Source organism: Peromyscus californicus, unplaced genomic scaffold, assembly GCF_007827085.1.
Source record: "Peromyscus californicus insignis strain IS unplaced genomic scaffold, ASM782708v3 Scaffold_16__1_contigs__length_79575227, whole genome shotgun sequence".
NCBI lineage: Eukaryota > Metazoa > Chordata > Mammalia > Rodentia > Cricetidae > Peromyscus > Peromyscus californicus.
This window is the reverse complement of record NW_026294458.1, coordinates 3,594,994-3,609,616: the sequence shown is the minus strand read 5'-3', so window position 1 is coordinate 3,609,616 and position 14,623 is coordinate 3,594,994. Positions and strand designations below refer to the sequence as shown.

The 14,623-nt window shown below is 50.7% G+C and overlaps 1 protein-coding gene across 1 annotated transcript in view; it reads left to right on the top strand.

The window, feature by feature from the left end:
• Pi4ka (phosphatidylinositol 4-kinase alpha) overlaps positions 1-14,435 on the top strand; it is a 145,229-nt gene extending 130,794 nt beyond the window's left edge. The window contains 13 exon segments of the mRNA XM_052740031.1: positions 3,382-3,502; positions 7,560-7,689; positions 9,311-9,381; positions 10,122-10,194; positions 10,290-10,360; positions 11,258-11,367; positions 11,722-11,826; positions 11,909-12,034; positions 12,245-12,365; positions 12,636-12,795; positions 13,656-13,745; positions 13,956-14,039; positions 14,132-14,435. Of these exon segments, the coding sequence (XP_052595991.1) occupies positions 3,382-3,502; positions 7,560-7,689; positions 9,311-9,381; positions 10,122-10,194; positions 10,290-10,360; positions 11,258-11,367; positions 11,722-11,826; positions 11,909-12,034; positions 12,245-12,365; positions 12,636-12,795; positions 13,656-13,745; positions 13,956-14,039; positions 14,132-14,183 (1,314 nt within the window). The 3' untranslated portion in view covers positions 14,184-14,435.
• The last annotated feature ends 188 nt before the right edge of the window (positions 14,436-14,623 follow it).

Here is a 14,623-nt window from a genome sequence, read left to right as displayed (position 1 = left end):
AGACAACAGACTGGTTCTCTTAAGTCCTTTCAAAGCAGGATGTTCATGGAGACTGTCCCTCGCATTAATTAGCCAGGGTCAGTAACACCTACAGGCTTATGTCTGCCCACTCACCACCAGGTAAGGGGCCTTAACAGTTTAGACTGTGAGGTTTTTAAGATGCTGAACCAGAACTAGGCTACTGTAGAAGGCTAGGGCAAAGAGCTACGGTAGTGAGAAGGATGAATGGCTATAAAGGGCAGGGTAGTTCCGAAGAAAGTTCTGCCATTTCTCATATTAATGCTGTTATTGCTCTCTTTTCCTTTCCTTTTTTTTTTAAAGTTTGGGAGATTTCTCTCTCTCTCTCTCTCTCTCTCTCTCTCTCTCTCTCTCTCTCTTTCTCTTTCTCTCTCTTTCTCTGTGTGTGTGTGTGTGTGTGTGTGTGTGTGTGTACCTGGGATTGTAGCCAGGTCACCAGGCATGGCAGCAAACGCCTTTACCTGCTAAGCCCTCTCTCCAGCCTTTCCTTCTGGTTTTGTTTGATATCATCTCTCACTCTGTAGCCCAGGGTGGCTTCAAATGTGCATCCTGCTTTACAAGTGCTGAGATTATAGATATGAGCTACTACGCCTACTTCAGTTTACAATTTTTAAAGTTTTATTTTTATTATTGTTCTTTTCAATCATGTGCATGTGTTCGGGTACTTGTGGAGTCCAGAGATCTTGGATCCCCTAGACCTGGAGTTGCAGGCGTTATGAGCAGCCTGCTGTGGTGCTAAGGGCTGAACTCCAGTCCTCTCCAAGAGCACCTCTGTTCTTATCTGATGAGCCATCTCTCTAGTCCCAGGTCACTCTTTAACCTAAGACATGGTCATTAAAACTAGAGTTACTAGGCATGTGGGGAGGGCTGAGTTAAACAATGACCATGGATGCACAGGACCCAAATTCAAACCTTGGCATCCATGTAAAAGCCAGGCATAGCATCCCCTGTAGACCTGGAGCTGGGGAGGCAGAAGTGCGAGGCTTCCTGGGACCAGCCAGCCAGTCCAGCCAAATCAGCAAGCTTTTGGTTGCTAAGAGACCATATCTCCAACACTAAGGTGGAGGGGATTGAGGTAGGGAACACTGACATGGAAAGAGAGAGGAGATCCATAAGACAGTAGCCATCAGTATGCTGGCTACATGCTACTCTGTGCCCCCTCAGCTTTCTGGATCCCGTCACTGTGGAATGCTGACAGCCTTATAAAATGCTGACAGCTTTTGGAACCTAGCCTCTGTGTTTTTTTTTTTGTTTTTTTTTTTTCGAGACAGGGTTTCTCTGTGCAGCTTTGCGCCTTTCCTGGGACTCGCTTGGTAGCCCAGGATGGCCTCGAACTCACAGAGATCCACCTGGCTCTGCCTCCCGAGTGCTGGGATTAAAGGCGTGCGCCACCACCGCCCGGCCTGCCTCTGTGTTTTTGTTGTTGTTGTTTTGGAATTTTTTTCTTTCTTTTTTTTTAAATAGTAAAATATTTTCTCTGTAGAAAATGGTATAAATGATAACATTTCCCAATAAGCCCTTTTTTTTTTTTTTTTTTTTTTTTGGTTTTTCGAGACAGGGTTTCTCTGTGTAGCTTTGTGCCTTTCCTGGAACTCGCTTTGGAGGCCAGGCTGGCCTCGAACTCACAGAGATCCACCTGCCTCTGCCTCCCAAGTGCTGGGATTAAAGGCGTGCACCACCATCGCCCGGCTCTAATAAGCCCTTTTAAGCCAAGTGATAGCTGAATTATGCATATAAATATTGATTAGATTCTGGGATACAGAAGAGACCTATCTTCATCTGTTCAGAGAGCTATGTTTTACTTAAGTTGTGTAGGTGAGATTCCTATTCATCTTCCCCTTCACTGATTGATTTACAGCAGACATTTTTCTATAGGCTAATCCATAATCTAAAAAGATTTTAGCCTACCCTCCTGAAAGTACGGTCAGCTTTTTCTTTTTCTTTTCTTTTTTTTTTTTAATTTATTTATTTATTATGTATACAATATTCCTCCTGCATGTTGCCTGCAGGCCAGAAGAGGGCACCAGATCTCATTATCAATGGTTGGGAGCCACCATGTGGTTGCTGGGAATTGAATTCAGGTCCTCTGGAAGAGCAGTTAGTGCTCTTAACCTCTGAGCCACCTCACCAGCCCCACGGTCAGCTTTTTCTTTCATCAGCTTGATACAGTATAAATTCTTATCCTAACAGTGAAATGTTTCACTAAAGCTTGCCCAGTGATTGGGTAAAACCAAAACTTTTTTTTTAATATTTTAGTATGTTATTTATTTGGCCACACAGCCGAGGGTCCGGGCCTGTACAGCCGGCACTTTGGAAAAAGGACATGGGGACCAGAGGCCTGGCTTTCCCAGTGCCCTCAGCACCAGCCAGAAGTGCCCTCAGCTTAGCTCCATGTTGTGACTTCCTAGGACTGCCACATGCAGACCACCTGTCCTGGGCAGGTGGCCACCACGTGCTTTAAAACCAAAACTTATTATAAGCCACAGTTATCCTAGGGTCCCCTCTGCTAGATAGCCTCCCTGGAACTGTGGGTTGCAGTTTGATTGTCCTTTGCTTTATATCTAGCATCCACTTATGAGTGAGTACATACCATGTTTGTTCTTCTGAGTCTGGGTTACCTCACTCAGGATGATATTTTCCAGTTCCATCCATTTGCCTGCAAATTTCATGTTGTCATTGTTTTTCTCTGCTGAGTAGTACTCCATTGTGTATATGTACCACATTTTCTTAATCCATTCTTCAGTTGACGGGCATCTAGGTTGTTTCCAGGGTCTGGCTATTAAGAATAATGCTGCTGTGAACATAGTTGAGCATATATCTTTGTGGTGTGATTGAACATTCCTTGGGTATATGCCCAAGGGTGGTATGGCTGGGTCTTGAGGTAGATCGATTTCCAATTTTCTGAGAAACCACCATACTGATTTCCACAGTGATTGTACAAGTTTGCACTCCCACCAACAGTGGAGGAGTGTTCCCTTTGCTCCGCATCCTCTCCAACATAGACTGTCATTAGTGTTTTTGATCTTAGCCATTCTGACAGGTGTAAGGGGGTATCTCAGAGTTAGCCTCTGTGTTTCTTGTATTTGACAGCAGTAGAAATTGAGAGTCATTGTTCTTAATACCAAGGGAACCACACAGGAGACCCAGGCCTGTATTGTGGACTTCATGCCTTGAGCCCTGGCCCATGAGTGGCCAGCCCCTGGCTACTGGCCTGGCCCCTCGGCTAGACTTAGCTCTGACCCTAACGGGTACATCTACATAACCCAGCAGCACACAGCCACGTGGTGGGAGTTACCTCTCGCACTAGGCTAGGAAGAGTTTCTTCCAGGAGCAAAGGCTGACTGTGGTCTTGCCTTCCTACAGATGGGCTATGTGCGTGAATACATTCTTTGGGCAGCAGCCAAATCCCAGCTTCTGGCACACCAGTTTATCTGGAATATGAAAACTAACATCTACCTCGATGAAGAAGGGCACCAGAAAGACCGTGAGTACTTTGGCCTCTCCCCATCACCACCGGCTTTCTTAGGCCCTGTGTGTGTGCTGCCCCAGCCTGGGGACTACCCCATGTCCTGTCCTGGCACCTCTCCCCACTTAACATACAGAGCGGGACTTCCTTCGTAGAGCCCTTGCTACAAGTAAGATGGTATTTGAAGCTCCTGGGGTGTGTGAGGACTCCCTGCTGGCCAGGCACCTGTCCTGTCTCAGGCTGGGACTGAATAAAGAGTGGCCAACTCAGGGGCAGCCGTGCTCAAACAGAAGAACCTGTAAGCCCCTCACACGTCTGCTCTTTGGTTTGCTCACGCACTTGCTCATCTGTGACAGGACTTTGCTGTAGCCCTAGAACTTACTCTGATTCTCCTGCCTCTGCTCCCAGACCTGGCTAAGTAGATAAAGGCACTTGCCATTAAAACTGCAAAATGAACTGAATTCCTGGAACACACCTGGAGGAAGGAGATAACAGACTCCTGCAAGTTGTCCTCTGGCCTCCACATGTGTGCCATAGTGTGTGTCTATCCACACACACACATAAATAAAGAGCTGAACACGCTGGCGCACGCCTTTAATCACCGCACTCAGGAGGCAGAGGCAGGTGAATCTCGGTGAGTTCGAGGCCAGCCTTGTCTAAGAAGCAAGTTCAGGCCAGCTAAGGCTACACACAGACCCTGTCTCAAAACAAAACCTTCTCCATCCACCACTTAGAGCACCAGGTCCGTGAGCACCAGCACAGGGCCACCGAGCATCATCGGCCAGCACTGCCCCCTTTCATTGGACCATAACGATTGCTGCTGTCACTGTAATGGTTACCATCACCACTACAGTTACTGCCACCAAAATGTCCCCCTTTCTTTCCTGTAACCATCTCCTCCTCCTCCACCTTAGTTTCTATATCCAGGTCCACCGGTCCACCATAGCCTCCTCTGCTGTCATAACCAGGACACCACCACACCCTCCTCTTCCACCGAAATTTCCAGCATACCCGGAGTTCCCTCTGTGACACATAAAATGACCAGATCTCAGACTGCATCCCACAGACGACTGCATCTCTTGTTTAGAAAGGGCCTTTCTGCACTTCACAATTATGCCCATTAATAGTAAAGTATTCTGAACAATTTCATCAACTGGATTGTGATCATCAAAAGTTTTTCCACTCTGCCTGTCTTCCATAACTTCTGTGGTTTCCATCTTGACAACTTTTATTTTTGTTTGTTTTTCAAGACAGGCTTTCTCTGTGTCCCAGAACTCGCTGTGTAGACCAGGCTGGCTTTGAACTCAGAGATCTGCCTGCCTCTGATGAATGAATTGCCACACTTTTCAAAGTAGCCTCTCAGATTACGTCCTTCTGTGTCTCCTTCAAGGCTACCAACAACACTTTGTTCCCTGTTAAGTGGGCACCAGGCTTTACAGGCCTCTCTGGATAGACCTTTCTTTGGCTCCATTGCACACCCACCAAGCTGGTGTAGTGAGCACACATTGCCACATCCTCCTCTGCAACACAAGATTATTTTTAAGTCTCTAAACTAAAACCCTGGGCTTTTTGTTGAGGTCTCTCATTCCACACAGTCTGTCATTTCTCAGGTTATGCTCTTAAACTGTCATCTGTGGGTTCAAAGCTCAGGCTACCGGTAACAGCTTCCTCAATGGCTCTAATTCCTTTGGATCATGGCCTGCCTCTGTCCATCCTCCTAGTGGCCAGAGCCACACCTATTTTGAGACTAGACTAGCCTCTTCCAGCTCAAGTTCAGTCTGGGCCTATAGTTGTTTTGTTTGTTTGTTTGAATTCCTATCGCTCTAGCCAGCTTATGGCACAGCCCTTTAATCCCAATACTAAGGCAAGTTCGAGGCCAGCCTGAACAGTAGGAGACTGACACCACCCTCCTCAGCAGGGTCCTCTGTGTAGCCCTGGCTGTCTTAGAACTTGCTCTGTAGACCAGGGTGGACTTGAACTCAGGGATCTGCATTCCTCTGCCTCCCAAGTGCTGGGATTAAAGCCTGTCTTGAAAAAAGAAAAGAAAGAAAGCTGGGTGTGGTGGTGCATGCCTTTAATACCAGCATTCAGAAGCCAGAGGCAAACTGATCCCAGTGAGTTCCAGGCCAGCAGGAACTATATAGTAAATCCCTGTCTTGAAAAAAAAAAAAAAAAAGCTGATTACATGCCTGTAATCCCAGCATCTGAGAGGCAGAAGCAGGAAGATCAGTAGTTAGGCCAGCCTTAACTACATGACACCCTGCCTTTTAAGAAGGGACTTAGGATAGAATGTCTGCCTAACATGCACAAGGCCTGAGCGTCAATACTCAACACCTAACCCAAGCCAGATGTGGCGGTGCGCATCTGTAATCCTGGCACTTAAGAGGTAGAGACTGAAGGAGCAGAGCTTCAAAGTCACCTTGGGATAGCTGAGACCCTGCCTCCAAAAAGCCAGGTGTGGATGTGCCTGTCACCTAACATTCGGGAGTCTCAAGCTGCGTAGCAGGTGGTGTAGTCTGGGCTCCATAGTTGTTGTTGTTCACTTTTTTGTTTTTTTGTTTTGTTTTGTTTTTTTGAGACAGGGATTCTCTGTAGCTTTGGAGCCTGTCCTGGACTAGCTCTGTAGACCAGGCTGGCCTCGAACTCACAGAGATCCACCTGCCTCTGCCTCCCGAGTGCTGGGATTACAGGCATGCGCCACCACCGCCCGGCTTTGTTCGTTTTTTTTTAAAGGAAAGAAAAATATAAAGTACAAAATAGAGAGCCATGAAGCCAAACATGGAGGGACATACATGTAATCACAGCATTCTCACTCAGGAGGTAGAAGCAGGTAGATCAAGGGTTCAAGGTCACCCTCAGCTCCAACCTAGAAAAATGAGACTGTGTCTCAAGTACATCAATAATTAACCAGTCCATCCAGATGACCCAGTGGGTAAAGTCAGTAAACCTGACCTCAATTTGATTCCCAGGATGAAGGAGAAAGCCAGCTCCTGCAGACCTGCAAACTGTCCTCTGACCTCCACACAAGTGCCACCCCTGTGTGCCAATGAACACCAGGAGTGGTACAGAGATTTACATTCCCTGAGCTGAGAATGCTAAGACACTCAGGTTCCTGGGGCTGCTAGCCATCCAGCCTAGATTCTTCTCCAAACCTTAAGTGAGACTCAGAAACCAAAACAGACAAGGCTAAGGCTGACCTCTGCCTCCATGTGCGTGCATATATAACCCACATACAAAGGATCATCTCACAGAAGGCCAGGTGCTTCTCAGAACCGTGGGGTCTTCACATGTGCCGGTGGCCCTGCATGAACGTTCTGTTTGCTCACACACAATACTGAAAAGGCATGTTTTCAAGGTAGAGTATAATAAAGCAATAACTATAACCAGATGTGGTGCACGCCTGTAATCCCAGCACCCAGTGCAAGGGCAAGAGGATCGTGACTTCCTGGGCAGCTTGAGTGCTGTAGCTAGACCCTGTCTGGAAACAAGAACAAGTAATTCAGGCTGGGAGTGTGTTCTGGTTGATGGAATGCTTGCCCAGCAGGAACAAAGCCCAGCACCAAGCATGTTAAGAGTGCGGCACACGTCTGTAGACAGCACCTGAGACGTGGAGGCACGGGTCACAAGTACAAGGCCAACCTACTTTCAGCCCAGCCCTGTTTCAAAACAAACAATTGGTATGGTTTTACCTGGGGCTTAGGTAACTAGTCACACAGGCCCTACCTTGAGCTTTGCCGAGGGGCTAGCATGACCAGTGTCAACGGTGAGGGGAAAGGATGGCATGTTGTGGCCTTTACCAAGTCTACAGAATCCATTCCACATGCAGGCAGGTGCTGGAGAGCCCCAGCCGGACTGTCTAGCAAACATCTTTAATACTTAAGGGCTTTTGTTTATTTGGTTTGGTTTTTCAAGACAGGGTTTCTCTGTCCTAGAACTCTGTAGACCAGGCTGGCCTCGAACTCAGATATCCACCTGAGTGCTGGGATTAAAACTGTGTGCCACCACTACCTGGCTGAGGGTTTTCTTTTAAGGGTCTCTGTGGCAGCCATAAAACTCACCATCTCTGTCTCCTCAGCTGACATCGGTGACCTTCTGGAGCAGTTAGTAGAAGAGATCACAGGGTCCCTCTCAGGCCCAGCCAAAGATTTCTATCAACGGGAATTTGATTTCTTCAACAAGATCACCAACGTCTCAGCTATCATCAAGTAAGAGAGACAGCCTTCTAAGATGTCTGTCTTCATCCCACCTACCCCAGTCTGTGTTAGCCGAGGTTCTCCACTCTGGGGCTTTCAGGGCATTACCTATTAGCATGAACAGGCAGACTATCATTGGCATTTGACATTTGCCCAAGGTGACCTAGGGAAAAGAGCACTGGGCACAGTTCTTCCCAGCTTCCTCCACTCCCTCACCTGCCCTCAGTGTGTGCAGGCTGCTCCTGCTGCATTCCCTGAGGTCCCTGACCACACACCCAGAAGGGTGAGGAAGCAGGTCACTTACAACACCTGAGACGGTCAGCTGAAGAGGACCAATGTAGCCGGGCGGGGGTGGTACACACTTCTAATGCCAGCACCTGGGAGATAGGCAGGTGGACCTCTGTGAGTTTGGGGCCAGCCTGACCTACGTGGTGATTTCCCAGACAGCCAGAGCAACATAAAAACAAAAAAACAAAACACCAACACACACACACACACACACACACACACACACACACACACACACACACACACACGGGGAGGTGGGGAACAATGTGATGTCTTCTTAGTGTGCTAAGCACACGTGACAGCTGTAGCAGAGAAAGAGAACCGTGTCCCATAAGCCTCTGCAAGGCTACAGCCCCAGGGACCTAAAACTCACTGGAGAGTTTTTTTTTCCCTTGGGGTGGGCGGTGAGACAGGGTCTTTCTATGTAGTCCTGACTGTCCTGGATCTCACTCTGTAGACCAGGCTGGCCTCAAATTCACAGAGATCCTCCTGCCTCTGCCTCCCGGGTGCTGGGACTAAGGGCGTGCACCACCATGCCTGCCATCACTGGGGAGTTAAAGGTGAGGAACTGTCCTTAGCATGTGGGCCTTTGGGACACTCCCAGATTCAACTCTGCAGAGAGGTGCATTTCCAGGGCAGTCATGACCTGATAACAAAGTTGCAGTTACCCTCAACCTCACCCTAGCTGAGCCAGGTTGCAGGGGCTTACCAGCAAAGGTCATACAGTAAGTTATAGAAATGGCTTTTCAGCCGGGCGGTGGTGGCGCACGCCTTTAATCCCAGCACTCGGGAGGCAGAGCCAGGCGGATCTCTGTGAGTTCGAGGCCAGCCTGGTCTACAGAGTAAGTTCCAGGAAAGGCGCAAAGCTACACAGAGAAACCCTGTCTCGAAAAACCAAAAAAAAAAAAAAAAAAAGAAGAAGAAGAAGAAAAATGGCATTTCAGCCCAGTACTGGGTAGGGCGCCCACGGCCACCTGTTCTCTCAGTGCCGCAGCAGCAGCACACACCCCCAAAACCTGGGGGCAGAGGTCAAGAAGCAGCTCCACTCCAGCCCCACCACCCTCGGGGCCGTGGGGCTTCTCCAAGGAATGCAGGGCAGGCGTTGCTATGGACGGTTACTGGTGGAGCCAGATGTGGTGGGCGTCCGTGAAGAAGCAGCAGCACACCCTGAGCTCTCCGTCCCTGGAGGCCGTTTGTGCAGACAGAGCAGACCCGTGTGTGTGTCTGTCGGGACAGTTTGTGCAGAGGATACCTTTGTCCTCCTGGCTCTCTGGCCCCACGTCTGAGTGCCTGGGGTCACAGCTATGTGCCACCATGTCCAGAGTCTGTCTGTCTTGTTTCTCAGGCCCTACCCTAAAGGCGACGAAAGAAAAAAGGCTTGTCTGTCAGCTCTGTCTGAGGTGAAGGTGCAGCCTGGTAAGCTGGCAGTGGGGGCCAGTGAGGCAAGAGGGCGCTGCTGTCCTCCCTGGGTGGGGCTGGTGTGGAAACAGGCCTTGGCCAGCCACATCACACACTTAGGGCCTCCACCATCGGACACCGGAGGGATGAACTTCCTCTTGTCTGCTTAATGGACACATTTACTGAGTGTCTGAGTGCTGTGAAGAGAGACCATGACCACAGCAACTCTTATAAAGAAAACATTTAATTGGGGCTGGCTTACAGTTCAGAGGTTCAGTCCATTGTCCTTACAGTGGGAAGCATGGCGGCATGCAGGCAGACATGGTGCTGGAGAGGTAGCAGAGAATTCTATATCTTGATCCACAGGCAGCAGAAAGAGAACCGTGAGCCGCTAGGCCTGGCTTGAGCTTCTGAGACCTCAAAGCCCACCCCACAGTGACACACTTCCTCCAACAAGGCCACACCTCCTAACATGCCACTCCCAGTGACCAAGCATTCAAACATATGAGTCTATGGGGGCCATTCCTATTCACCACACCGAGAAAAGGGAGTACCTGACTGGGCATGGAACACAAAGAAGGAGGAGTGTGTTGAGAGCATTCTGGGAGTCTCCATTGAGACTTGACAGACCTGCAGTGAGCACAGGACACGTCAGGGTCCTCATAAGGCTGCTGTGCATGTGAAGCCTGTGTCGGGACTGTTTGTGGCTCCCTGTGGTGACATGTAGCTCCCTGTACCTCTCTTCTGTGCCTACCCAGGCTGCTACCTGCCCAGCAACCCTGAAGCAATTGTGTTAGACATTGACTATAAGTCGGGAACACCGATGCAGAGGTGAGTGCCCGCCCCACACTCTGAACCACCCTCACTAGGAAGCCGCCGCCGCAGCCGCCGGCTCTGCATGTCTGCATGTCTGCATTCTCTTTCAGTGCTGCGAAAGCACCGTATCTGGCCAAGTTTAAGGTGAAGCGATGTGGAGTGAGCGAGCTTGAAAAAGAAGGTCAGTAAGGAGCTCCTTGCAGTATAGGGTGTCTCTCCTCACTAGTGCTGGTTTGTCGCAAACACCCTATAAAAGATGTCTGCCATGCACCTACCTGTGGGCTCACCCCTCCTCTGGAAATGGCCCTAGAATCTGCTGCCCGTCACTGGAGCCCAGAAATCCCATCCTGAGCCCAGTCACTGAGCTTTGTAGGGCCCACTAGTTGCTCCAGGCTCGTACAGAAGAGCATATTCTGAGTGACACACACAGAAGTGTGCAGCCTCACAGATCGGAGGCTGACATCAGCATGTAAAGGGCATGCTCCAGTGAGGGAAGTTCTGGGCGGGGTGTTCTCCGGCTCGTCCCTCCTGTGGTTGTAGCAATCCATGGGGGTGATGCTACTTAATCTCTGCCTGTCTCATGTGGTCTTACAAGTCTGTCTTAAAAGGACACTTGTCGCCGGGCGGCGGTGGCGCATGCCTTTAATCCCAGCACTTGGGAGGCAGAGCCAGATCCAGGACAGGCACCAAAACTACAGAGAAACCCTGTCTCGAAAAACCAAAAAAAGGGACACTTGTCATCTAATATGACTCTTTTAATATGATTGCATCTTCAGATACCTTATTCCAAATAAGATCACAGTTGTGATTTGGGGTATGAACTCTGGGGACACAGGCCAATGTGGATATGTCTTCAGTGGCCTGCCTGTGTTTCAGCCCTGAGTACTCAGCTTGGCCTGCAGGGGGCTCTGTTTCAGTTTCTTGTAAACTTTATGTTCTTAGGAAAACTCCTGGCCCTGTGATTCTATGTGACAACCATGTTTCTTGGAACCCCTTGGTGCTTTGCAGAAGCGATTCTCAAGATCCTCCTAGTATCCTTGCCCTCAGGCTCACAGACAGCACCCCTCCCCCACCACAGGTCTGCAGTGCCGCTCAGATGCTGAGGACGAGTGCCGTGGGCAGGAGGCTGATGGCAAGAAGATCTGCTGGCAGGCAGCCATCTTCAAAGTGGGGGACGACTGCCGACAGGTGACAGACTGGCCTTATTTAGGCTGTCAGGGCAAGGCACTCTCCCCGAGTGACACCAAGAGCCCCTCTTGCTGGGAAACGTGACCCTTTTCTTCACTTTCTGACTCAGGTGCTGTGGCGCCATTAGAGCAAACCCAGAACCCTCCTCCCAGCCCCACCTGCGCCATTAGCGCTCAAGAAGGACAGCCTCACCCACACATCCTCTGGGCGGTTCTGTGACCCCCAACCTGGGTGGGCAGTGAGGCTGCAGCCTGCCCCTTCCCTTGCTGTGTGAGCCTCAAGGCCACTAGTTCCTGCGTGGTCCAGGGGCTGAGGGGAGGACCCTGACTGCATCCTGTGCCTTCTCCGGTCCAGGACATGTTAGCCCTGCAGATCATCGACCTCTTCAAGAACATCTTCCAGCTGGTTGGCCTGGACCTCTTTGTTTTTCCCTACCGGGTGGTAGCCACCGCCCCTGGGGTGAGTTCCCGGAGCATGACAGGCAAAGGAATCACCAACCACACCCCAGTTCCCACCTAACTGTCCCTCCTCCCCTTCCTAGTGTGGGGTGATTGAGTGCATACCGGACTGTACCTCCCGAGACCAGCTGGGCCGCCAAACTGACTTCGGCATGTATGACTACTTCACACGTCAGTATGGGGACGAGTCTACCCTGGCCTTCCAGCAGGTAGCTGGCCCCTGGGCCTCAGCTCGCTGTCCACCTCTGTCTTCCTGTTAGGAGCCCAGTCAGTGCCCCACAGCTCTCTCTTAGTGTTACAGAACTGGAGCCACAGGGTGCAGAAAGGACTGCTGCTGCACTCCACACAGCTGCACTCCCTGCTGGGAGCTCTGCCGCTGAGGTGGGGCGCAGAGTGAGACCACAGCCCTCTCCACACAGGCACGCTACAACTTCATCCGAAGCATGGCCGCCTACAGCCTCCTGCTCTTCCTGCTGCAGATCAAGGACAGGCACAACGGCAACATCATGCTGGACAAGAAGGGCCACATCATCCACATCGGTCAGCCAGGCTGTGCCACACCACTCCCCCTTTCCCTCTGTAGAGAGCAAGTGTGCCCAAAGCCCCGGGTAGACTGCTGTAGAGCGGCCAGCCCTCGGGAGCGGGAACTAGAGTGGCAGCCCACACTGTTGGTAGACAGGGAAGCTGGTGGGGTGGCTCTGCTTCCTCCCCCACTTCTGGCCATGTGTAGCCGAGTCCTTCTCTGCAGGAAATAAGCCACCCTGACCTCACTCCTGCCCCAGTTCCAGGCAGCCTTTTGGGATTTTGCAGACTTTGGCTTCATGTTTGAAAGCTCACCGGGCGGAAACCTTGGCTGGGAACCTGACATCAAGCTGACAGATGAGATGGTGATGATTATGGGGGGCAAGATGGAGGCCACACCCTTCAAGTGGTTCATGGAGATGTGTGTCCGAGGTTATCTGGCTGTGCGGTGAGCCCGTGGGCAATGTAGAAGGGCTATCAAGGTGGGAAAGAATATCCATGCCCCCTGGAGGGAATCACTGACAGACACCTGGAACTCCAGCTCCGGGATCCGCTGCCCACTCTGGCTTCTTGAGGCACCTGCACACATCCATGCATACACTCAAACACGCGGACACACATGAATTGTCTTTGGAGACATGGTCTCACTGTGTGGCTCTGGCTGTAGAGATGGCTTAGCCATCTCTTTAATAAGACAAGATTCACAACCCAAAACTTTTTGTTTGTTTTTCAAGGCAGGGTTTCTCTGTGTAACAGCACTGGTTGTCCTGGAACTCACTTGTAGACCAGGCTGGCCTCAAACTCACAGAAATCCACCTGCCTTTGCCTCCTGAGTGCTAGGACTAAAGGCGCACGCCACCACTGCCTGGTGATAAATCTTTAAAAGGTGCCTTCTAGTCACCTACATTTGTGAGCAACTTCCAACTCTGACCTGCCAGCTCCATTCTGTAGTCTCCCATGGCTGACATCCTCATCTACCAGCACCTTTCAGCCTTGGGCTCCCCTCTGGACTTCCTGGCCACCCCTTCACCGTAGCCCCAGCACCTCCAAAGCTACACGGCAGAGATCCGCATCAACTCGATGTCACATGGAGTATTACTTTGCCACATCCCACATGCTACTGTGGTTAACACCAAACAGGGCATCCTCGAAACCACAGCTGGAAGCCTGGCGTGCTGGGGACAGGGAAGGATTACATGAGCTCGGCTGAGGGAGGCGGGCAGACCGTGGGAAAGTGGCAGATGGGTCACAAGGCTGAGCCAGTGCCTGTTCAAGCTGGCCTTATCCCCACCCTTGCTGTCTCCACAGGCCTTACATGGATGCAGTCGTCTCCCTAGTCACACTCATGTTGGATACAGGCTTGCCCTGTTTCCGAGGCCAGACAATCAAGCTTTTGAAGTAGGTGCCTTTTGGGGAAGGGGCTCCACCTAGAAACCTTTTATGTACCCTTAGAACCACAAAGCAGACAGGGTTCCTGGAATAGCAAGATGGCCTTGAGCTCCCTGAGTGGCCTAGCAGTTTCTAGAAAGGGTCAGGGGCCACACTAGGCCACACCAAAAGGGACCTGGCTGGAACAGATTGCCACAAATGCCCTTTCATCTCTCCCAGACACAGGTTCAGCCCTAACATGACAGAGCGAGAAGCGGCAAACTTTATCATGAAGGTCATCCAGAGCTGTTTCCTCAGCAACAGGCAAGTCACCCGCCATTCCTGAACCTTCCCAAGGGCGAGCATGTGGGAGGGCTCCCAGGAGGTGGTCTTCACTCCCTCACTTGGCCTTTCAGGAGCCGGACCTATGACATGATCCAGTACTACCAGAACGACATCCCCTACTGATGGGCAGGCAGCTGACGCCTCGGCTGCCCCCGAGCAGCTCATACTGTTAGCATAGCCTGGGCATGGAGCTGGGACAGCCACCTGCAACTTGGGTTCCAGGGACTGACAAGCGTGTGGTGGTGCTGTGTGCACAGGTGTGAGTCTGTTTGCACTGGACACATTCCCTACTTGTTCACCTGTCTTACTACGTAGGTACATGAAGTATTTTCTTGTGTAAACTTGGAAAAAATAAAAATCCCAAAATGTGCTGCATTTGCTTTGTTAGCTAGCCTCAAGTCTGGCCTGTGGTTGAAGCTGCTCTTGAATTCCTGATCCTTCAAGTCACACCTAGCTTAAGGAGTCTGGTTTTGGTGCTGGGGATCAACCCCAGGGCCTGTGCATAGGCAACACCCACCCTTGCTGTGCAGCCCCAGGCTGTGACCACCAGGATTAATGCCTCA